At 48.1% G+C, this 25,767-nt stretch overlaps 1 protein-coding gene across 8 annotated transcripts in view; it reads left to right on the top strand.

Moving 5' to 3' along the window:
• The window catches only part of TERB1 (telomere repeat binding bouquet formation protein 1), a 74,098-nt gene that overhangs the window by 24,243 nt on the left and 24,088 nt on the right, over positions 1-25,767 (top strand). For 7 of the 8 annotated variants that reach the window (XM_075940055.1, XM_075940052.1, XM_075940050.1 and 4 more), the window contains 5 exons: positions 8,913-9,044; positions 16,393-16,518; positions 17,813-17,976; positions 21,062-21,202; positions 21,619-21,983. In XM_075940055.1, the coding sequence (XP_075796170.1) occupies positions 8,913-9,044; positions 16,393-16,518; positions 17,813-17,976; positions 21,062-21,202; positions 21,619-21,983 (928 nt within the window). The remainder of the gene's footprint in view (positions 1-8,912; positions 9,045-16,392; positions 16,519-17,812; positions 17,977-21,061; positions 21,203-21,618; positions 21,984-25,767) is intronic. The other variant, XM_075940053.1, reaches the window with a different exon arrangement.

Here is a 25,767-nt window from a genome sequence, read left to right as displayed (position 1 = left end):
CTAAACTTACCCTCTCTCTGCTTGTATTCACTACGTTAGGCACACCTCCAGACTTCTCGGTGAAGACCGAAACAAAGAAGTCATTGAGCATCTCCGCCATTTCCAAGTTCCCTGTTACTGCTTCTCCCTCCTCGCTAAGCAGTGGGCCTACCCTGTCCTTGGTCTTCCTCTTGCTTTTAATGTATTTATAAAAGGTCTTCTTCTTTCCCTTTATGCCTGTAGCTAGTTTGATCTCATTTTGTGCCTTTGCCTTTCTAATCTTGCCCCTGCATTCCCGTGTTGCTTGCCTATATTCATCCTTTGTTAGTTGTCCTAGTTTCCATTTTTTATATGACTCCTTTTTTATTTTGAGATCATGCAAGATCTCCTTGTTAAGCCAAGCTGGTCTTTTGCCATATTTTCTATCTTTCCTACACAACGGAATTGTTTGCTTTTGGGCCCTTAACAACGTCCCTTTGAAATACTTCCAACTCTCCTCAGCTGTTTTTCCCTTCAGTCTTGCTTCCCATGGGACCTTACCTACAAGTTCTCTGAGCTTATCAAAATCTGCCTTCCTGAAATCCATAACCTCAATTGTGGTGGTCTCCCTTCTACCTTTCCTTATGATCATGAACTCTATTATTTCGTGATCACTGTCCCCTATACTGTCTTCCACTTTCAAGTTCTCAACTAGTTCCTCCCTATTTGTTAAAACCAAATCCAGAACAGCTTCTCCTCTGGTAGCTTTTTCAACCTTCTGAAACAGAAAGTTGTCTCCAATGCAGTCCAGAAACTTATTGGATAGCCTGTGCCTCGCTGTGTTAGTTTCCCAACATATGTCTGGATAGTTGAAGTCCCCCATCACCACCAAATCTTGGGCTTTGGATAGTTTTGTTAATTGTTTAAAAAAGGCCTCATCCACCTCTTCCACCTGGCTAGGTGGCCTGTAGTAGACTCCTAGCATGATATCACCCTCGTTTTTTACCCCTTTTAGCTTAACCCAGTCAATGCGACGTTGAAATCAAAATAACCTCACCCAAACGCAACCCGGCAGCAAGCAGCATGTTTGATGTGTTGGTCGAGAGCGAGCAGCCTCTCCAAGCCCCCTTCACATCTTTCACTATCGCTTGAGGCCCTTCTACAACCAATGGGCAGACGTCACTTCCGACAAATGGATTCTAGAAATAATCCGTTCGGGTTATGTCATTCCATTCCATTCCCGCCCACCCACAACCCCACAATTCCCGTCCCTTTTCAGGGACCCCTCGCACGAAGACCTATTGCGAATCGAGATTTCCCATCTCCTCCACATAAGAGTAATAGAAAATGTACCACCTCAATTTCAGGGGAAAGGATTTTACTCCCGCTATTTCCTGGTGCAGAAAAAAAAGGCGGATGGAGAGCCATATTGGATCTTTGACATTTAAACAAGTATATTCAAAAACAACGCTTCAAGATGGTGACATTCACCTCCATTCTACCAGCTCTGGAGCAGGGCGACTGGTTTGCTGCTCTTGACCGAAAAGATGCCTATTTCCACCAGACATTTCATCCCGCTCACAGAAAATTTCTATGCTTCATAATTGGCACAGACCATTTTCAGTATCGAGTGCTGCCATTCAGCCTCGCAACAGCACTGAGAATCTTTACAAAGACATTCACGGTCATAGCTGCTTACCTTCGACACAATAGCATTGTCATATATCCCTACTTGGACGATTGTCTAATAAAAGAGTGTTCGTCGATAGAAACTGCAGACATGGTGCTGAGTACGATCAAAACTTTCCGTGTCCTAGGATGACTCCTCAACGAGGAGAAATCCACCTTGATCCCTACTCGGAATCTAGAATTTATAGGCATGCACCTCAATTCAGTTACAGCAAGGGCATATCTTTCCATGACCAGATTTCAAGCAATCCAAAACCTGTTGGAAGAACTCCTGTACAAACGAGCAGTACAGGTTATTACAGTACTCAAGCTAATGTGTCATATGGCCTCCCCGACATATGTCGTTCCCCACACCAGATTACACTTCCGGCCACTGCAGCACTGGTTGATCTCAATATACGATCCCATCAAGCACAATGCATACAAGTGGGTAACGGTTCCATTCAACGTCAGGTCCTCCCTCCACTGGTGGATGGTAGACGACAATTTACTTTCAGGCACTCAGTTTCATCACCCGCTCCCTCGTTGTCACATGACCACGGATGCCTCCCTCATTGGCTGAGGTGCCTACATGGGGAACCTATCCGTCCAAGGCCGTTGGTCTTCACAGGAGTCTCTGCTGCACATAAATCTCCTGGAATTGAGGGCTGTTGCCAACGCTTGCAAACATTTGCGCACACCTCCACAACTCTACAGTCAACGTCTTTACGGACAACATAGTGACAATGTATTATATAAATCACCAAGGCGGTGCACGATCCCGATCGCTACGTACGGACGCAACCCGACTATGGAATTGGTGCATTGCCAACGGCACTACTCTTGAGGCATCCTACTTACCTGGCATCAGCAATACGATGGCGGATTCCCTCAGCAGGAATTTCCCAGTAGACCATGAATAGGAAATTGAATGGGATGTCCTCCATTTGATCTTCCATCATTGGGTCAAACCACGAATAGACCTATTCGCTACTGCCAGCAACAGGAAATGTCACCGTTTCTGTTCCAGAATGGGCCTAGGTCGCCACTCCTTGGTAGATGCCTTCCTCCTCAATTGGAAAGGTCCCCTCATGTACGCTTTTCCGCCTATCCCTCTTATCTTCAGAGTCCTACAGAAGATCAAGCTCGACAGAGCCGCGGTAATTCTGATAGCATCAGAACAGCCTCACCAGCACTGGTATCCACTCCTCTTGCGACTCACACAACTTCAACCATATCATCTTCTGTTAATCCAGAATCTTCTAACTCAAAAGTGAGGCTCTCTCCTTCACTCGCAATTGCGCACTCTTCATCTTTCATCCTGGTACCTAGTTGGCTGAACACCTCCGAAGCCCTATGTCAAAGACGTTCTCATACATAGTAGGAAACAGAATACACGCGTTACTTACCTTTCCAAATGGCGACGCTTTACTTCCTGGTGCTCCGAACGTCATAAGGACCCTCAATTGGTTCCAATCTCCACGATTCTTGACTACATAATGCACCTACAACAGAGCGGACTAGCCTTATCCTCTCTAAGGGTATGTCTACGCTACAAAGTTAGTTCGAACTAACGGACGTTAGTTCGAACTAACTTTCATAGGCGCTACACTAGCGCTCCGTTAGTTCGAACTTAATTCGAACTAACGGAACGCTTAGTTCGAACTAGGTAAACCTCATTTTACGAGGATTAAGCCTAGTTCGAACTAGCTAGTTTGAATTAAGGGCTGTGTAGACCCTTAATTCGAACTAGTGGGAGGCTAGTCCTTCCCAGCTTGCCCTGGTGGCCACTCTGGCCAACACCAAGCAAACTCTATTGCCCCCCTCCCGGCCTCGGAGCCCTTAAAGGGCCACGGGCTGGCTACCCCATTTGTGCCAGTTGCAAGCCTGCCAGCACCCAGCCAGCAGACCCTGCACCTGCCACAAAATGAGCCAGCCACCCGATGACACCCAGCCCTCCACTGCTCCCCAGGACCAGCCTGGCGGCTCCCAGGAGCCTGCCCAGGGACGCAAGAGGCGGGCACCCGCTTGGTCAAGTGCAGAGATCGTGGACCTCATCGAGGTTTGGGGGGAAGCCTCCAGTGTCCATGATCTCCGCACTAGCCACAGGAACGCGGCTGTCTACAGCCGCATAGCTGCCAGCCTGGCCGCCAGGGGCCACCAGCGCAGCCGGGAGCAGGTGCGCTGCAAGATCAAGGACCTGTGGCAGTCCTACTCCCGGGCCTGCCTGCCAGGGGCCGACCCGGAGGCCTGCCCCTACTTTCACGCCCTGGACTGCCTCCTGGGGGCTCATGCCGTCCCTGCCCCCCGTGACGTGATAGACCCCGGGGCAGAGGGACCGCTCCAGGAGACGGTGGAGGAGGAGGGCTCCGAGAGCCAGGAGCCTGTCGGCAGCCTGCCCAGGACCTGGGACCCCTGAGGCACCCCATAGAGCCGCTCGCCTGTGTCATCCGAGGCCGGGGAGGCGTCCACCTGTGAGTACCATCATGCTCCCCTTATGTGTATGGGGGGCTGGGGCGAGAGGAAGCCCCGGGACCGTGCGCCTGGGCCTTTCCCACCACGGAGCAGCAGCTGGGGATCCTGCAGGGGCCCTGGCCTTGCAGAGGGGAGCTGGGTTTCACACACCTGGGCTCCTGGGGTAATTGACCGCTGTTCTTGTTGCACCACAGCCGCAGCACCTGGGCCTGCAGGGCGCACCACCCCACCTGCAGCAGCCGCCCGCGCCTGGGCCAGCAGGAGAGCCAGGAACCAGGAGGACTACCAGAGGCGGCACCTCCAGTTCCTGGAGCAACAGCTCCGTCTCCAGGACCACTGGGTCCAGGAGGACCTGAGGCTGCGTCGGAGGAGTTTGGAGGCCCTGGAGGAGCAGGGCCGTGCCCTGCGAGGCCACCTCCAGAGCCTGCTCGACCGCTTCCCAATTCCTCCTGCTCCCCCTGCTGCTCCCCCAGCTCCCCCTCCTGCTCCCGCTTCCTCCACACCCCCCGTCCCTCCTGCCCCACCCTCCACAACCATTCCCCACCGACACCCCCGGACCCGCAGTGTGGCGAGACAGGAGAGGCAGCTGGACTCCCACCCCTGAGCTTTCCTTTCCCTTCCTCCCTTCCCTCCCCTCCCCTTGCAGCTCCCTCATCCCAGGTTTCCCCCTCCCCTCTCCCACCCTCATTCCTCCCTCCCCCCACCCCAGTTATGTGAAATAAACAGACGTTTTTGTTTAAAAAACAGGTGTCTTTATTTTACAATAGGTAGGGAGGGGAAAGGGGAAGGGGGGTAGGGTGGAAGAAGGCCCCGGTGGGGCATGCAAGGGAGAGGTCAGTCCTCCTCCTCCACCTGGAAGCTCTCCCGCAGGGCTTCCCGGATCCGGACGGCCCCCTGCTGGGCTTCCCGGATGGCGGCAGTGCGGGGCTGACCATAGTGTCCAGCCATGCGGTCAGCCTCAGCCATCCAGGCTGGCACGAAAGCCTCCCCCTTTCGCTCACACAAATTGTGGAGCACACAACATGCTGCCACCATGGGAGGGATGTTGTGCTCGGCCAGGTCCAGACGGGTGAGGAGGCATCGAAAGCGGGCTTTCAGTCGCCCGAAGGCCCCCTCCACCACGATGCGGGCCCTGGTCAGCCTGGCATTGAAGGCCTGGCGGGAGGGATTGAGGTGCCCTGTGTAGGGCTTCATCAGCCATGGCTGCAGTGGGTAGGCGGCATCCCCCACCAGGCACACGGGCATGTCCACGTCACCGACCCTGATGTGGCGGTCGGGGAAGAAGGTCCCATCCTGCAGCGCTGGCACACAGAGGAGTTGCGGTACACCCAGGCGTCGTGTGCTTTGTCGGACCAGCCCACATTAATGTCTGTGAACTGTCCCCGGTGGTCACACACGGCCTGCAGGAGGATGGAGAAGTACCCCTTGCGGTTCACGTAACGGGACGCCTGGTGTTCCGGGGCACGGATGGGGATGTGCGTCCCATCGATGGCACCCCCGCAGTTGGGGAAGCCGAGGGCGCCGAATCCCCGGATGACGGCGTCCGGGTCAGCGAGGCGGACCACCCTGCGGAGCAGCACCCAGTTGATGGCCTTGACCACCTGCGGAGAGAGACACAGCAAAGCGCCAATCAGTGGGGCACCCGGGTGGCTGGGAGCGTTCGTGCCCTGGCAGTGCCCCGCACCCCACTCCCGGAAGCAACCCCCCGGCGACGTGTAGTACGGCCGGGACAGACCGACCCCTCCGGTGCGGGGCGCGTTCGCCTCTTCCCGCCCCCCCTTTGTCCCTGGGGAGGCCCATTCCCTCCTCGCAGCCCCCCTCCCCCCCGGCGCAGTGGCCGACGAGTGCCATACCTGCATGAGCACCGCTCCGACGGTGGATCTCCCCACGCCGAACCGGTTCCCGACGGATCGGTAGCTGTCCGGCGTGGAGAGCTTCCAGAGGGCGATGGCCACCCGCTTCTGGAGGGGGATGGCGGGCCTCATGCGAGTGTCCCTTCTGCGCAGGGCAGGGGTGAGCCACTCGCAGAGCTCCAGGAAGATGTCCCTCCTCATCCTGAAGTTCTGAGTCCACTGTCGGTCCTCCCAGCGCTCCAGGACGATGCGGTCCCACCAGTCGGTGCTGGTGTCCAGACGCCAGATGCGGCGGGGCACACCGGTGCCGGGGCGCTGCCGCGGCTCCTTCATGGCCCCCAGGGCGGCCAGGTGGAGAGGCTGGGGGCTGACGTGCACCAGGAGGTGCCAGGCAGCCTCGAGCCATTGGTGGCAGGCTTGCAGCAGCAAGTCCAGAAAGTGCACCAGAAGGTGTAGGGCGAGCTCTGGCTCCATGTTGCCACCTGCGGCGGCCCCCCCAAAGGGAAGCACCAACACAGACGGGCACAGAGACCAACGCTTTGCTGTCCCTCGGCGAGGTTGGCAAGGAAGCAGGAAAAGCTGAGAACCGGCTTTCCGGGGGGGTCCCTTTAAGCACGAGCCTCAGATAGCCTCAGACAGCAGCCACACAAAGCAACTACTGACCTGATGCCCTGCCAGAACCGGTTTCAGCTGCCCTTAAATGCCCCCCTGCGTCCAATCAGTGTGGACGCGCTAGTTCGAATTAGCAAAACGCTAATTCGAACTAGTTTTTAGTTCTAGACGCGTTAGTTCGAATTTGTTTAGTTCGAATTAACTAATTCGAACTAAGTTAGTTCGAATTAGCGCTGTAGTGTAGACATACCCTAAGAGTCCATATCGCTGCACTGACTGTGTTTTGGCAGCCAATAGAAGGGTTTTCGCTATTCGCCCACCCTCTCACCAAGAGATTTCTCAAGGGCCTGTTGAACCTTAATTCTCCCTTGCGCGCTCCTACCCCCTTCTGGAATCTGGACTTGGTGCTTTCAACTATAACAACTCACCTTTCGAGCCTCTGGGCACCATATCTCTTCAGACCCTTACCATGAAGCTGGTCTTACTTATCGCCATCACATCAGCGCGCAGAGCGAGTGAGATCGCGGCGTTAATGGCATCGCCTCCCTACACTGTCTTTAATAAGGGTAGTGTTGTTTTAAGGCACCATCCAGCCTTTACTCCTAAGGTTTGCTCGGAATTTCACCTTAACAAGCCAATAGTATTACCAGCCTTTTACCAAAGGCTCATACTTCACCTCGTGAGGCAACACTTCATTCACTAGATATATGTAGAGCCTTAGCCTTTTACTTGGAGCATCCTAAACCATTTAGGAAAACTGATACGTTATTAGTTTCTCTCGCTGAACACTCCAAGGGACAACCCTTATCTTCACAGAGAATCTCCAACTTGATTGTGTCCTGTATAACCCATTGTTATGCAATACGAAATGTGCCCCTCCCACAGTGCTCTAGGGCCCATTCTACTAGAGCAGTAGCTACCTCTACTGCTTTCCTGAAAGGGGTTTCTCTTTCTGACATATGTAGGGCTGCCACCTGGTGGTCTTATGAAACATTCACCAAGCACTACGTTATCCAATCAAGATGGCTTTCGGATACTTCCGTAGCATCTGCAGTGCTTTCTTCCTTACATGCATAGTGAAGTCCGAATCCCACCTCCTTCATTTGGGTGGGTACTGCTACACAGTCCCCTAGTGTGGAGCACCCACGGGGACATCACTCGAAGAAGGCGAAGTTACTCACCTTGGTGCAGTAACTGTCGTTCTTCGAGATGTGTGTCCCCATGAGTGCTCCACTACCCACCCACCTCCCCACTTCGGAGTCTGTTTCATTTTTTTACAGATCCTGAAGCGGGTTCGAGGGACTGGATTAGACCAGATTGTGCAGCACGGGAGAGCAAAAACGCCCCAAGGCCCCGCCCCCCACGCATGCACAGTCTAACTGACTACGGCTTTGAACATCTCCCTCCTGCGGCACTGGGGCAAGCCCAGCACCTAGTATGAAGCACCCACGGGGGGACACATCTCAAAGAACGACAGTTGCTGCACCGAGGTGAGTAACTTTGCTTTATTCCAAAGTTATGCTGCTGTATAGATGTATTCTTAGAGATTAACAAAAATATATGTATAGAATCATGAGCTTTTGTGGACAAAACCTACTGCGTGTCTGAAAAGTGGGTTTTGCTTACGATTCTATAGATATAATTTTGTTAGTCTCTAAGGTGCCACAGGACTACTCATTTTTTTTAAAAGTTGTTTTTAGAAATAAATTATTATTGCTAAGTTTTAGAAAAAATATATGTAGGTAAACATGAAATGGCAAGTAAGTGTATATCTATTGCACATATGCAAAATACAGTTTTATATGTCAGAATCCCCTAAACAATCACTAGCTGATGAGAAAGAGTGAAGAAAATGCACTTGCACATATTGGGGTTTGCAGAGATTTGTGGGGTATGACAAACAGCTTGATTATCAAACGGATACAAACAATTTTAGATGTCTCTAAGTCTTGGGAGAAGTTTGACCTCTTTATAAGAGGGAGGATCTTACAGCTGATAAACCTAAGAGCTATATCCTTTCATGTTCTCTCCAATTGAAATGAGTTCTCCATGTGCTGAATCTGGTAAAAGATTTGGGAAACGCCTAGTGTGCTGGAGAGCAGGGCTTCTCTGCAGCAGGATTTGGAAAATGGGACAATATTGGGGCTGGGAAAGAGCATGTGTGGGACTGATCCACTGTAAGGAGAGGATACTGATTTCAGATGTTGGGGTGAGGGAGTGAAAGCAGGAGAAAGTGGGTGCAATCTCAAGGCTTTTTCAGCTATATGGAGGACACCCATGCAATGTGTTTTGTACTTATTGTTGATAATTTAATTTTTGTCTTTTTAATCTATTTTCTACTAATAGTTACTGTTGGTGATGTCTTGGGAAAGTATCACATTGTATCTAACCTACTGAAGTTGCTGACTTACAACACTCTGGATTTAGGAGAAAAAATTAGTATTATTCTTACAATTGGGCATTGCACAGAAAGCTGTGGTAAGAGTCTGATTTCTTTTATGAGTTTTGGTTTGTAGCATAAACTACTTCAATGTCACACTCCTCAGCAGTTTTCATTAAAATGTTGATGCTTTAAAGTTCTACCAAATAAAGTAATTTGGTATTAAAATGCAAAGAAAATGTTTAGTTTTCTGCAGTGTTTTATCTTTTTGGTTTTGAAGAGCTGTAAATACAACACATAGTATCTTCAAAAGTTAAAAAAAAAAGTAGAGTCTCATGAGTACAGAGTACCAAATCCAGTTCACCTTATTTACATACGGTGAAATTCACCCTGTTCAGAGTGCCAGAACAAGATCTGTGCATCACTTAAGTTCTATGTAAGTTCTATTATAACTGCTTCAGTAGTGCTTGGTGTATGGATGTTGTGTTGACCCTTTGCACAGAGATTATTTTCACATACATATAATCTTAACAGAATTTAATATTCTTCTTCGAGTGATTGCTCATGTGCATTCCAGTATAGGGTGTGTGTGCGTAGCATGCACATGCCGTCAGAAGTTTTTCCCTCGGCAGTACCCTTAAGGCCAGCAGGGAGCCCCTTGGTGTAATGCCAGTATACCGGTCCATATATACCTCTGCTGGCCCCCTCACACACTCAGCTCCTTCTTACCACAGTGACCATCGTTGGAACATCCCTCAGCTCTTCAGTGTGATCGTTGTCTTCATTGTTCTTCTTCAATCTTTAGTTAATCTTCTGCTAAGTGTCTGCAATTTAAGTTAAAGACTTTTTTGTTGTTTCTGTTGATTGCTCCCCACCGCAGTGCACCGTGTGCCCACGGCAGGGCATGCCCAGCCTGCAAGGCTTTAAGCCCTGCAAAAAGTGCAATAGGCCTACGCCGCGCAGTGACCCACACTCATTGTGCTTACAGTATCTGGGAGAAGCACACCTTACAGACGCCTTCAAGCCCAGGATGAAACGTGAGAGGGAGTCGTGCCTTAAGATCCTCCTCATGGAAGCGACTCTCCGACTGGTACTGGCACCGGATTCGGCACTGGCCTCCCGGAGCGCACCGGCCTCGGTGCGTGATGGTTCCACGCACCATGCCTCTCCGGCACCGCTCTCAATCCTCAGAAGAAGAGGCGGCCTAACGGATTGATCCCCACCTAAGCATGTACCCTCCATGCGCCTTCCAGTGGGGCACGCGGCATTGATGAGCCCGGGCCTTGTAGGTCGGGCAGGCCTGCCTCCCAGTGAGAGGACATCAGCTCTCTGGAGGACTTCCCAGAGCCATCCGCACCGGAGGTCTTGGAGGTAGCGAGGGTTCTAATTGAGTCCTCCCTTTTCCTTCCTCCTCCGACTCCGGCACCCTCTAAGTGTCACGGGGATGCTCAGCACTGATTGCCTTCTGGGGCGACCGAAGACATGGTGCATGAGGGCAGACATCGCCCGGCCCCGATGGCACCACATGCGGCACCAGCCGTCGAGGCACTGACACCCCTGGTACCGTCCAAAGACACGGCACTGGACTTAGTGCGGCAACATCGCCCAGCTCTGTCACCTCCCCGGGATCCATCGGCCTACCTCCGTGCGGGACCCCATGCGGTCATGCCTCCTCCACCACCTTGACACTGTAGCAAGCTGGAGTCCATGTCTTGGCACACCGCAACTCCTTCAGCATCTGCGTCAGCACTGCCCTGGTCCTCCTAGGAGTATTCGTCCGACTCCGAGGCGGAATCCGTCCAGTCCTTGAGGGCCTCCAGGTCTCGCTCACAGTGCTGCTCCCGCTTTCAGCACCATAGTCCTCTGCTCCCGTACCAGCAACAGTGGGCTCAGCACCCATGGTGAAAATGTGGCCCCCTCAGCCTCCGGGGCAATGGCCCTTCTGGACTCCCTGGGCTTATCACCGGAGCCAGGGCGTGGACCCTCCCAGACTGGCTTCTGTCTCTTCGAGGCCACGAGTTCCTCCGTCGGCGACACCTCTGGTCAGGTCCCCCACCTCGGGATGTTCTCTACCTCTGGGCCAGTCGTCCCCAGGATCAGGGAGGAGTACAGCTCCTGTGAGCCAACCTCCCCCCTCTTCGTCCATGGACACGTTGGATGATGCAGGTCGCGAGGATGCCCTGTGGGTGAGGTCCTAAAGGGGTCATCGTCCTCCTCCCCGGAAGAGGTGTTAGCCGACTTCACCCCGTCCATGCCCTCCATGGATGCTAGAGCCCATCAGGAGCTTCTCCTCCGCCTGGCCCAAAGTTTGGGGGTTCAAGTGGAGAAGGTTTTCAATGACTCGGATCCTACTGTTGTCATTCTGCATGCCGACACCCCCACTAGAGTGGCTCTACCGGTCAACAAAACAGTGGCCAAAATCTCCAAAGCCTTGTGGCAACCCCCCGCCTCCATTCCTCCAACAGATAAGTGGGCAGAAAGGATGTACTTTGTCCCCTAAGAGGGTAACAAACACCTCTTCTCTCACCCTCCCCCAGGCTCATTAGTGGTGCAAGCCGTTAATCAAGGGAGAAACAAGGGCAGCCTGCTGCCACCCATAAGAACAGGGAGGCCAAAAAGTCTTGGGACGGAAAGTCTACGCATCTGGGGGCATCCAATATTGCATTGCCAACCAGCAAGTCCTCTTGTCCCATTACACATATAACACTTGGGCATCCATGGACAAGTTTACAGACTTGCTCCTTAGGGACTCCTGCTCGGAGTACAAGGCTCTTCACAAAAAGGGGAGAGCAGTCTCCAGAGTGGCTCTTCAACATGGCAGACACCGAGTGATGGCCACCGGGTGGTTCTGCACCGTAGTTCATGGGTTTTGGGGTGCCACTAGAGCTCCAAAACACCATTCAGGACCTTCTGTTCAAGGGCCCCTCACTCTTTTCGGAGCAGACTTGAACAGAGGCTTCATGATCTCAAGGATACCAGGGCTACGTTAAAGTCCTTGGGCCTGCACACTCCTGCTACTCAGAGGCATATCTACTCAAATTGGAATGTTCCTAGAGTGCCTCCCTAGGGCCCACACCCCTCCTTCGCCCACCGTAGGAGCAGGAGTGGCAACGGCAGGAACAACAGGCACTGGCTGCGCCCAGCCCCCAACAATAACTAGGGGCCCCCTAACAAGCCCCCGGGACCCCGTTAGTGGTTTTGACGGGACCCTCGAGGGCATCTTACTCCCCTCTGCTTTTCTGGGACTGTTTATCCCATTTCCTTCAGGCCTGGCAGTCTGTTATGTCTGACTGATGGGTGCTGGAGATAGTGGAAAGGGGTTATGTAATCTCTTTCCATGCGCCCCCTCCTTCTCAACTCCCTACTCTGTCCCTTTTCAGGGACCCCTCTCACGAGCCTCTGCTACAGGAGGAAGTAAATCATCTCCTCACGGTAGGGGCGGTGGAACGCTTTCCCCCCAAGTTTCAGAACAGGGGATTCTATTCCCATTACTTTATGGTTCCAAAGGCAAAAGGGGGCCTTTGTCCCATTCTGGACCTCAGAGCTCTAAATTCCTTCATTGTCAAGACAAAATTCAAAATAGTGACTCTGGCATCCATGATTCCTTCCTTAGTCCCCAGAGACTGGTACGCTGCCCTCGACTTAAAAGACGCTTACTTTCACATTTCAATTACCTCTCTCTATCGAAGGTTCCTACGGTTTACCGTGGGCCCGGACCGTTACCAATTTATGGCCCTCCCCTTTGGTATTTCTACGGCCCCTTGGGTCTTCATCAAATGCCTGGCAGTGGTGGCAGCTGAGCTCAGGAAAAGGGGTGTCCAGGTGTTCCCCTACCTAGACGATTGGCTCCTGAGGTGGGAGTCAGAGACTCAGGTGACAGCCCACATCATCACAGCCCGCAAACTCTTCGAAGACTTAGGTCTTCTGTTGAATCTGGACAAATCGACCCTGACTCCTACCCAGATAATAGAGTTTGTGGGCACCACCCTAGATTCCCTGGCACAGAGAGCCTCTCTGCCCAGCTCCTGGTTTCTCACAATACAGACGGCAGTCAGGGCACTCCAGAACTTTCCGGTGACCACTGCCCAGACTTGCATGTGTCTACTGGGCCTCATGGCCGCCTGCACTTATGTAGTGCAACACGCCAGACTGCGCATGCACCTGCTACAGATGTGGCTATTGTGAGTCCACAACCTGATCGTCCACTCTTGGGACAGGGTGCTGACAGTCCCTGCCCCCGTCCTCCTTGCATTGGAATGGTGGACCCACTAGGTGGAGGTTTGTGCAGGGGTTTCATTCTCCAGACCAGTGCTGTCCATCCGACTGGTCACGGACGCATCGGACACAGGCTGGGGAGCTCACCTAGGAGACCTCCACATGCAAGATATGTGGTCTGCGGACGAAACCTCCCTGAATATCAATGTCAGGGAGCTCCGGGCAGTCCGATTGGCTTGTGCGGTTTTCCTTCCCCACCTGAGGGCTAAGTCCATCCTCGTTCTGTTGGACAACACAACAGCGGTGGTGTACATAAACAAGCAGTGCAGGGCCCGTTCCCCTCGCCTGTGCTTGGAGGCGATCCACCTGTGGGACCTCTGCGTCAGGGCGGACATTCACCTCGATGGCCTCCTATCTCCCAGGCTGCCAGAACGTCCTGGTGGACAGGCTGAGCAGATCATTTGTGGGTCACGAGTGGTCCCTGTGCTGGGATGTAGCCCATTCCATGTTTTGCACGTTGGGGGTCTCCCCATCTGGATCTGCTCGCCACGGGGCAGAACAAGAAGTGCCTGCGTTTCTGCTCCCTCATGGATCTGGGGCAGGGTTCCTTAGGGGATGCTCTCCTCCTCCCCTGGCCATGCAGCCTGTTGTACGCCTTCCTGCCTTTTCCGCTAGTTCACAAGGTCCTCCTGAAAGTGCGGGAATTCAGGGCGTCCCTGATTCTAATTGCCAGGGCTTGACAAACCGCGGCGAAATCTACTCGCCAGCCCCGCACTGCGCATGTGCCAAACCCGCATTGCGCATGCGCGCGCCGCCAGTGAATGTGGCAACCGGCTGAAATATACTCGCCATGGGCGAGTAGATTCAGTGATTTGTCGAGCCCTGCTAATCGCCCCAGTATGGCCAAGGCAACATTGGTTCTTGACCCTCCTCAGCCTCTCCTGTGAGAGGCCCGTATCCCTCCCACTGGTCGCGGACCTGATATCCCAGGACTCTGCCACCTGGACCTGCAATCGCTGCACCTGACAGTGCACACACCCTATATTGGTATAGACATGAGCAACACATCTCGAAGAATCAGTTACGAGGTAAGTAACCGTTCTTTACTCTTGGAAGCGAGAAAAGGATGTAGTCTGAAATGATTTTGCCTGACATCTTATTGTTTGTCCAAAGTAAATTTGCCTAACTCGGACTGTCAGTTGGCACCCTCTGGCAATGAAAGCAGACTGCATTGAATAGTTGCAAGATTCTAATCATTGTTAATATTGTTCACTATTCTCTCGAGCGCTTTGGAATCTGTCAAACAGAGAATATCTTCTAAGGCCCTAAACCTGCTTCATTTGAAGCCAGTGGAAGTTTGATCGTTTCAACAGGAGCTGGATTGGGCTGTAAAAGAACTAAATTAATCAAATGATGGCTTTATTCCATAGGAAATATATTGTAAATATTCATTTGATTCTGTAGAATATAAGAGAATTTTTATTTTAATTTGTTGTTGTTTGCAGTGTTAAGGATTTTTTGAAAGAAAAGCTGTATATTGTATCTTTTATTAAAATCCTGTCTGCACTATAAAAATGTTTTTGGAAAGTTACCATTTTTACAAGGATATATGCAAATGTTAGCATGGTTTTGGAAAATATGGTTTTAGACAATTACATAAATTATGTTTGTGGTAACTGTTCTTTTCTTGCCCTGGAAAGAACTGATCAAATATGCTCTGTCTACGATGCCATTTTTTGTACTAGTGTAACTAAATTTTGAACTGGAGTAAACCAGACAATTGTAAATCATTGTACAGGCAGTCCCCGACTTACACGGATCCGACTTATGTCGGATCCGCACTTACGAACGGAGCTTTCTCGCCCCGGAGGTCGAGGTGGCGGATTGCTGCCTGCGAGCTCCGGGGCGAGAAAGCCCCGTTCGTAAGCTGCTCCCGGTGCCCCTGGTCTGCTGGAGACCGTCTCCAGCAGACCAGGGGCACCGGGACTGAAGCCGCAGCCGCGGCGGAGTCCCTCGCCTCTGAGACTTTGCCAGAGCGAAGCCTCAGAGGCGCGGCACCCCGCTGCGGCTCTGCTCCCCGTGTCCCTGGTCTGCTGGGGGGGGGGGGGCGCAGCTAGTGTGCCCCCCCCTCAGCAGACCAGGCTTTTGTTGTGGACCCTGGGGCAGAGCAGCTGGGGTGCTGCCGATTGGTCCTGCAGCGCCGCTCTGGGCACTACTGGACCAACCCGGCAGCACCCCAGCTGCTCTGCCCCAGGAGTCCTGATTCAGCCTCTGCTGATCAGTTTCAGCAGTGGCTGAATCAGGACGCCTGGGGCAGAGCAGCTGGGGTGCTGCTGGGTTGGTCCAGTAGCGCCAAGGAGCGAGGAGCGGTGCTACTGCAGCAACCCAGCAGCACTCCAGCTGCTCTGTCCCAGGCGTCCCCAAGTCAGCCGCTGCTGAAACTGACCAGCGCTGACTACAGGAAGCCCGAGGCAGAGTTGCTCTGCCCCAGGCTTCCTGGAATCAGCCGCTGATCAGTTTCAGCAGCAGCTGACTTGGGGACGCTTGGGGTTCTTAAGTTGAATCTGTATGTAAGTCAGAACTGGCGGTCAGTTCCGACTTACATACAGATTCAACTTAAGAACAAACCTACGGTCCCTATCTTGTACGTAACCCAGGGACTGCCTGTATACACTATACACATGTGAGATTTGCACTAGTACAGCTATCTTAGTGCAAAAAATTCCCCAAAATAAAAATACCTCCCCACAACTCTAATGAAAACTATGACTGTAGTCAACAACTGAAATTCACTTGGATCCTTTTTAATAAACATATGGGTTTTTTCTAACTTAAACTCTAGATTTTTAATGCAGAGTTTTAATTATGGATAGCTATGTATTTTTCATTTGAATTAGCAGTATTTATTTTTTAGGTGACATAGTCCTTATTGGATTTGCTTATACCTCTATTCACATTTTAGAAATGACTATTTCATACAGCAAGTTAAAAGTTATGAATCATCCCTTAATTACTTCCTAAACCTGACAAATATATATCAAGTAATTCATGCATTTTATGGAAATTACCCAGATACAATTTAATTAATTTGGCTCATGATTAAAAAAAGACATTTTGCTGATTTTAAAAAAAAGTTGCTTATATTATCTTCTAAAGGTAATATAACAGAATTTGTTAACCATGGTATAAGTTAGAAATTGATTTATTTTCCTGTAATGTTCTGTTCTTTAGAAGAAAATCAGTATGATCTGCTTAAGAACAATGGCCTTCCACTCATGATTCAGTTATTAACAGAGTCTCATGATGAAGAAGTTAACAAAGCTGCTACTTTTGTGCTGCAAAATTGCAAGCAAATCAGTAAGCTTATTGTTATTTTTAAAAATGAAATACATTGTTCTCTGTATTTAAGGTTTGTAAATCTTCAGAATAATTGTAATCATAGCAAGTTGGTGTTGCAGTGCACTCTAGTAATGATTGTTTTCATTGGAACAGTTCTATATTTACCGCTGTAGAATGGGTCTAGCATTTAGGAGGTGAAATAAAAGTTGCAGATGTTCAGGTGAATGCAGAAAAGTACAGGCATAATCTGCACACAAAAGGCTGCTTCCCTTTAAATTATCTCTGCAAGGGTAGCCTGGGCCTTACTCACACTGTCTTTAGAGATAGCACTGGTTTTTATCAGTAAGTGGAGTCTTCTGTGGGTGGATTAATTTGTAGTCATAATTCCCCTCCCCCCCGCCTGTTCAGGTGCTGATTCTTTCTACTGCTTATATTAGGTAAAAATAGTAAAATTGACATATTGACATTTATGGCAAGATACTATGTTCTTTTCCGTGTGCTTTGAAGTGAAGTTTATTCGTTGTTGTTTTTTAAACAAGCTGTGGTGAAGCATTTTTTTAGTGCTCTGACCTGAATGCAAAAGGTTTTTTAGAAATCTCTATTTTCAAAGAAGAGATTTTTCAGAAGCAAAGGTTTACTATAGCTGCAACCCACTTCAGCAAAGCACAGAAGCCCATGCCTACTTTTAAGAACACCAGCAGTTCCAATTAGGGGTGTTAAATTTAGTTTAATCAACTAGTCAATAGATTTTCTATCGACTAGTCAATTAGTCAATAAGCGGGGAGAGCCACAGCAGGGAGCTAACCCTGCTATGGCTCTGCTTTTTAAATGTATTAATAGCCTATTCGATCTTAATACATTTAAAAATCAGAAGCGCAGTGGTGGGGACCCACTGCAAGCCAGGACAGCTGATTACCAGCTTGTGCAGGGTCCCCCCGAAGAGCCTGTCCAGCTCGAGGGACTAGCTGACTATCCAATAAGCTTTTGCTTACTGGATAGCCAACTAGTTGCTTACATTCCTAGTTCCTGTGGCTTCAGTCAGACTATTAACATGCTTCAGTATCTTGCTGTATTTGAACTAAAAGCTGTAATTGCCGTTTGCATTTTTTGAAATACACTGAAGCTATATGGAACTTTCATTTTACTTTATTTTATTCAAATTTACTATAAACAGGTTATAATATTTAGGTTATAGTGGATTTAGGATTTTTATTAATTTTTTAAGCCATTAAAATATAAATGTGAAATATTTTTCAATATACTATTTATTATAAAAAGACCACATTTTTATTTTATTTTTTGCTTTACAAAGCTGAGAAATTGACTCTGAAAACAAATGAATATTCATTAAATCTGAATGATGCAGAACAGTTGAAAATGGATCTACAGATCAAAGAGAAGAATCTAGAGGACTATTGGAAGAAAGCAAAAGAAATTTTACATAGAATAGAACTTCTTGAAAAAGAGCATGATGAGGTTGGGAAATGTATTCAAATTATGGTAAACCTAAGCAAGTCTCTCTCTCTCAAAAAAAAAAAACCCCTTTCTGCTCAAGAGTTTAGGGAGAAGTGGATAGAAAGATATTAGGTAATCTCAGTGTGAACTATAAAAAGGAAAATAATTGAAATAGTGAGAAATTATGCCCTACAGCTCTTCACGTGGCATTACTGTATAATATAACAAGATAGAGATGAAGGGAGGCTTTTAGAGAATGGACTGAATACAAATTTGAGAAACTGCTTTAGAGTATCTCAAGAATCTGTACAAAATCTACTATATATTTGAGAGAGTCTGTCCATCCATATGTTTGTCTGTTTGTTCAAGAACTCCTCCTAAAGGATAAGAGATAGGACCACTAGATCTGGCATACAGCTTCCTCTTACCATAACTTGAAGAAGGTAAGGGTTTGGTTGTGCTAGGAAAATAGAACGTTCCTGGAATTGGATTGCTTTTCATAAAACAATACAGAAAAGAGAGACAGTCTGCAGGCAGATGAAAGGAACTGGGTGGGGCTGTGCCCCTTACCCCCCAGTCCTGGACTGCGCCAGTGCTGAGCCTCCCACCCCCTAAATTCTCTTTAGGGAGGACGGGGGGGATTAGGGGTGGTGGTGAGTTTAGCCTTCCCCCACCCCAATTCATATGGGGACATTGCTAGCTGTTCCCCTTCATCAGAGAGTATGAGGAACTTGTACAGTTTACTGTATTCCTCACTTTGGTTGGGGAGCAGATGACCTGCCCTGGCTGGTGGATATACATCCCTCCCTGGAGGTACCTGCTGGAGCTGCAGCAACGATGAAGAAGTGCTTTTCACTTGGCTCCAAGCTGTTATGGTGAGAGTTGGCTTGGGTAGTCCTCTCTCCCCAGAGCAGCCTGCATACTGAACCCTTCATCTCCAGTACCACCCCAGAGCAATGATTTAAATGAGGAATGTACATTTTCATTTTTTTCCAAAAAACAAAAATGAATTCAATTAAGGACTCTGGCAATGCCAGGTAAATCTTCTAGTATAGTAGTTCCCAACCTATTTTATACCGCGGACTGGCAGATTTGTTCACAAACTCTTGGCTGAGCAGCAACATTTTATTGCATGTTCATGCAAATAATGAATATGCAAAAAACATGTCACCGGTCCTCCAAAAGCCCCAGGCCACAGAGCCGCTATGAACAGTTGGCCTCAGCTCTGGCAGTCACCATGTGGCGGGTGGCTGCTGCAGCTGAAGCTAGCTGTTCGTAGCGGCTGTGTAGCTCTTGCACCCAATCCCCCCCCCCCCCCCCCCGAGCTCACCCAGTGCCAGCCCTGCTCTCATAGCCCCCCACTACTAGCCCTGCGCCCAGAACCCCCCAGTGCCAGCTCCCCACCCTGGACACCCCAGTGCCTTCCAATGTCAGCCCCCCCCACACCCCTTAGAGCTTCCCAGTGCTAGCCCCGCCCTCAGTGCCCCCCAGTATTAGCTTTGCCCCCAGTGCCAGCCTCCTGCCTCTTAGAGCCCCCCCATTCCCAGAGGCCCTAGTACTAGCCCTTCCCCCAGACTCCCCAGTGCCTGCCCCATCCCTCTTACCTAGTCCTGGCTGCTTTAAGGCTGCCATAGTGGGCTCCACACGACCTTATCACCTTGCAGCAAACAGCTCCTCCATTTCCAGGAGGAGACCCCACCCCTGCCCAGTGTTGGGTGGCTGAAAGATGGGGCAGGATGTGCCTCTCCCAACAGCCACAGCGGGGAGGGGAGGTGTTGGTCAGTGTTCCTCAGCCCCCAGAGCCTCAGTGGACCAGCAGCCAGCAGTTCGTGGACTGGCACCCATCTGTGGACTGGCAGTTGGGAACCGCTGTTCTAGTATATTATATTGTAGATAATCTAGTTCTGTAGAATTTAGTATGCAATTAATGCAGGTTGAGGGAGAAAACCATTACCCACCTTTTTTAAATGTCCACATGTATTTTGAACTTACTATTTCCATATTTGTTTGTGAAATGCCCATGCAGTCATAACTTCATGCGCATAAATGTTTACTCAACTGTCCAAATATCTAGCTCTAAAATCTGTATTCTTAAGCCTTCTTACTCTAGGACTCTGTTTATATCTTGTTTGAAGTAATAGACCCAGGTAACTTTCATGGTTTATTTGAAAATTAATATTCTACTTCTATGTTGAATTAATTAAAATGTTTCTTATATATTAAAAATCTAGGGGACTGTGTCCCCTGCTCACTATACTCACTAGCCCTCCCTCGCGGGGGAATAAGCAACCCCACTTCTTCTCCCAGCCACCAGAGAGGGCCGAGCTCCTGCACCACCCAAGATTCCTTCTCCCTCTCCCGGCCGCATCAGTTCAGGCCCATTCCCCTCACCCCTCTCTCCCCCCACCACACCAGCCCAGGCCCTTTTTCTCCCCTGGCTGCATCAACCTGGGCCTTTTCTCTCACACCAACCCCAGCTGTGACCTGACCCTAATTCCTCCTCTCTCCCCCAAGGTGGACTCAACTCTCTCCCCCAGCCACCGGGGGAAGGGCACTCCAAGGCCTCACAGGACCTGCACTTTCCACCTAACCACCAGGGGAGGCTGCTCCTATGCTTTGTAGGCCCTGCATGGCAGCCAAGCACTGGAGAAAGGGGAGGGGTGACGGAGGGAGGAGGCAGGCAGGACAGGAGATTTTTTTGTATATATAGAGAGATATATGCAGCAAGTTTCAAGCTGTGGAAATGGTACATAACATCAAGAGCATTATCCAGCTAAAAAAGCTATATACTGTCTGCAACATGAGGGAACAAATCAGATAAGAATAAACCCTGTAAATAACCCTTTGAGGGGTATAGAGGTAAAAAACCCAAATTATGCCAAGTGACAAAGCTAGAAAACAGTTTTATAAAATGACCTAGAATCATTCAAGAAAAGCTATAGGGTTATTGATCTGAATGCAACAGGAAAAGATGCTGAATATTCTGAGAGAGCTCATTAATGTAGAAAACTTATTGTCATATAGTACTGTATCTATCTTGTTCAGCATGCAATTTAGTCTTTCCTTGATGATTTTCTGTGTCTGCCATTATTATTTGGTTGCTTAGGTTAGGGGTGAGGAACCTCCGGCCCATTGGGCGCATCCCACCCATGGCGAGGCTTGGGGGTTCCATATGCAGCAGGGCGAGCCGACACTCATTCTCCAGTCACGTGGCAAGTCTTTGAGCCTCAGCACCCCACTGAGCCAGGTCTGTGAGGGTTGTTGCTTTTGAGGGAGGGGGGGTTGCTTCTCACTTGTATGTGGCCCCCAACTGATTTTTTTTGTCGGTGACCCCGACAGAGAAAAAAGTGAAAACCCCTGTTTTAGGTAGTTAGTACCCAACTGCTAAATGACTTAATTACATGAGTCTCAGGCCTCTAGAACTGCTGTCTAATCAGACCCAATTTATTACTTTAGATCCAAATTCTCACTAGGTTTACTGTTCCTTTAAATTCTCATAGTTTTGTTGGTTTCCTTGTTAATGTAATGTCTAACGAGCCAGGCACCCCGCACCTTTATAGTTAACAGCGTCTAACCTCAAATTTGCATTGGTCTGTCTTCTAACCCTACAGTAGGATTTATTAATGCTTTACATAATCATTAATTGGTATTTTTGCAATATAGGAAACAGTAAGGAGACAAATGTTTATTGATATACCTCAGGAAGCAGTTACGCAAAGGACATCAAATTACCATAAAATTAATGCCAGTGACCAAAAAACAAATGCCAAAAGAACACATACTAAAATGCAGTATTCACAACTAAATTGTAAGTCTGATGATTTGGTTGATACTATATTTGCAAATAATCAGTCATCTGAAAATGGAATATTAAGGACTTTGAATTCAGTAGATGCTTCTGCCAGAGAGAATGAGCAAAATGTTGCTCTACATTCAACTGACAATCTACAAACAGATGATGTTCAAAAAGTTCAGACTACACATGAACAAACCACTTGTGAGAAAACACGGTGTGTTCCTCTAGCAAGGTACTGTATTTCAGATGTCTCAATGCTAAGTAAAAATGTTAAGTTTCTGTTCACTTAATGAAAATTTCCAAATCAAATGTCATGTTATTTATTTTTTTTACTAGCCAGCTCTTTATTTAGAGAAAAATCAGACATCTTTTTGGTCACTATAACTTTTCTTGGGTATAGTGTGTGACTTATTAGATCAAAGAAAATAGAATCTCAGTGCAATAAAGAAAAAGGAAAACATTATGGCTACGTCTAGACTGGCATGATTTTCCGCAAATGCTTTTAACGTTTTCCGATAAAAGCATTTGCGGAAAGAGCATCTAGATTGGCACGGACGCTTTTCGGTAAAAGCACTTTTTGCGGAAAAGCATCAATGCCAATCTAGACGTGCTTTTCCGCAAAAAAAGCCCTGATTGCCATTTTCGCGATCCAGTCTTTTTTGCGCAAAACAAATCTGAGCTGTCTACACTGGCCCTTTTGTGCAAAAGCTTTGCGCGAAAGGACTTTTGCCCGAATGGGAGCAGTGTAGTATTTCCGCAAGAAGCGCTGATTTCAGACAGTAGGAAGTCAGTGTTCTTGCGGAAAGTCAAGGGGCCAGTGTAGACAGCTGGCAAGTTTTTCCACAAAAGTAGCTGCTTTTGCGGAAAAACTTGCCAGTCTAGACGCAGCCTATGCCTTTGCACTTTAGATGAAGAAATGGCAGCTATCTCAAATGCCTTTATAGGTACTATTTTAAAAATCTGATGCAGAATTAAATACTTAAAACTATAAAATCCATAATATTCCTCCCAGGTTTTCTCTGACATTTGTTTTATATTGCAGTATTCTGACACAATATTCTTCTTACTCTGTCTCAGATTATATTTCCTTCACTGTGTCATAACATACTATCCTATCATATACCTGTTGTACTATATTACAGACGCTTTCATTGCTTACTATTTCATCTTCCTTTCCTTTAACTATTTTACAGTTATCCTTCACACCCATAAATAGTAGTCCAATAAAGGTGAACTGCAAGGATAAAATACCAAATTCCAGTAACTTTAGTAATATGTGTTGAATCTTCTCCCAAAGTCGTCCAAAAATCATTCAGTATATTACTTATAAAAATACTAGAAGATTTACCCAGTGTTGCTTGGGTCCTTAATTCAAATAATATTTTATTTCTCTTCATTTAAATCATTGCCCCAGTGAAAAAGGACAACCTACCCCTCTTTCACTGAACCCCCCAGCCCTCTCTCACTGCAGCAGCTTGGGCCCAGATGAGAAGCACCTCTCCATGCCTGCTTCAGCTCCAGCAAGCCCATCCTGGGGAAGGGTGCATGTCCCCTGGCTGTGGGACAGACACACAAACAGATAAACTCTTTCAAATACATAATATATGGCTGTCCTTTTCTTCATCCCTGCCCTCTGCTGCCCCAATGGAGTAATAGCTGTCCTGCTTCCCATCTCTGGCCCCTTACTGCCTTCCTGTGTTCATTATTCAGTATCACTGTCCCTTCTAGCAGAGCCTTCTCTTTCCATTTTATGAGAAACAGTTGCATTCCAGACACATCCCATTGTCCTGGCACAACCAAACCCTTACTTGCTTTTAAGTTATGATAAGAGGAAGCTGCATACCAAATTTGGTGATCCTAGCTCTTATCTTTTAGGAAGAATTCTTGAGCTGACAGACAGACACATTCACAGACAGACACATTCTCTCAAATATATAGTAGATTTATTTTCCTTCTTTCAGGCCCTACATGGTGCATTTTTTATGGTGCTCTCTGTCTCTTGCTCCTATGTGTTGCCCCAGCATGCACTATACTGTAACTTAACAGCTACCACAGAAATTCTCTGGCGTGTATCCTATGGTCAAGTAAGTTCTGTTTTGTCTCTAAAACCGTTTAGCATAGTTTTGCAAAGTTTCTTATTATTACCACTCTTCAGATTAAAACACAGAGACTTTGGAAAAACCTGTGTTTTCTCTGGGAGTCCATATGCATATGAAATCTGGAATGACATGACTCCATCAGTGTTCTGTGGTAGTTGTGATGGCACATAATAATAGGATCTTGCTGATTGTATCAAAGTTGAACACAGCAGAATCAGAGAAAGGAAAATGAATGTACTTTTAAAAGCAGTTGTCACATCTTATGAAGATCATGGCCTCCTATGGAATATGTGACTGTAAAAATATTGTAAAATTACATATATGATCCAAAATGGATTTTGAAAGTTAATGTTACTGGAAAACTTTATTGCTTTCTAAACACACTGATATCCAGAAGAGTATTTTCATCTAGGAAAGGTACTCACATATCTTCTCTAATCAGCCTTTTAATATACTGTAATGATATGCTGAATACGTGTCAAGGACTGGCCATTTGGGAAAAATTAGCACATATTGTTGATGTTTCTAGAATTTGGTATTTTAGTGGGAGATTATTTTAAAATTGTAGTTAAACATAAATGCAAGGAGAAGGGGGAACAAACTGGAGAAAATGGAAGAGTGAAAACAAGAGTAAATTACAGTAATATCCAATATTCAAAAGACTTGGAACTAATAGAGGACTTCAACTAGAGAACAGACATCTATTCGAAAAGTCATACGACCAAACACAAAAAATATCCAATAGTTGTTGAAATATATTTTGGGACAACTTTTTTGTTTCAGAAGATGGAGGAGGTAAACAGAAAGACAGCCATTGCAAACTTGGGGTATGTCTACACTACCAAGTTTTGTCAAGGAAACTGTCGTCAACATGCAGAAGTTGTTAAAAAAAAAAAAGTAGCCAGTGAGTGTTTGCACTTTCTCCCTTTATCGACAAATTGTGTCCGCATCTTTAGCTTCCCATTGACAGTGGGAGCAGTGCATTATGGGTATGTATCCCACAATGCCTGGTGATGCCATCTGTGGCTAGGTGTTCTGGAAGCATAGGGCATCTCTGGACTGTGCAGAACTTTCCATCAGGCACCACTTTGTTCAGGGGCTTCTGGCATTCTTTTGCACCTTTTTTCCAACTGCCATTTTCTGCTGTGCAATACAGCATCTTCAGCTAGAAAGAATGGATTCGGCACTTTTTTTTCATGCTCTGTTAACTGCTGTGAGGATCTTGTACATGGTAGCTGAGATCTTCTTGAAATTACTGACCAAAAAGGAAAATTTGGAGGAGCCTCACGAGTGTGTATGATATGGAAAATGATAACCTGTCATTGCATTTGACAGTCACAGAGCAGCTGTACAGGGTAGATGAGCAGTTTTGGACTAGGGAAACCAGCGCTGATTGGTGAGACCATATCATAATGCTGGTATGGGATGAAGACCAGTGTCTACAGAACCTTAAGAATGTGTAAAGCAACCTTCCTGTAGCTATGTGCTGACCTGGCCCATGACTTGCGGCGCAAGGACACCAAAAGAAGAGCTGCTCTCTTGGTTCAGAAGTGTGTGGCAATTGCTGTGTGGAAGCTGGCGACTCCCAGTTGCTACCAATCAGTTGCAAATCAGTTTGGAGTGGGGAAGTCTACCTTTGTTGCAGTACTGCTGCAAGAATGCAGGGAAATACATTGCATTCTGCTACTGAGGACAGTGACTCTGGGAAATGTGGATGACATAAGTGGCTGGCTTTGTGGACATGGGATTTTCCAACTGTGGGGAGGAGATAGATGACACACGTATTGATTATAGTACATGCCCATCTTGACACTGAGTACATCAACAGGGAGGGATATTTCTCGTGGTGCTGCAGGCGCTTGTGCATCACTGTGGGCATTTCACAGACATCAGTGTGGGGTGGTTTAGAAACGTACA

This window comes from Pelodiscus sinensis, chromosome 12, assembly GCF_049634645.1.
Source record: "Pelodiscus sinensis isolate JC-2024 chromosome 12, ASM4963464v1, whole genome shotgun sequence".
NCBI classification, from domain to species: Eukaryota; Metazoa; Chordata; order Testudines; family Trionychidae; genus Pelodiscus; species Pelodiscus sinensis.
This window is presented reverse-complemented; position numbering and strand designations above follow the sequence as displayed.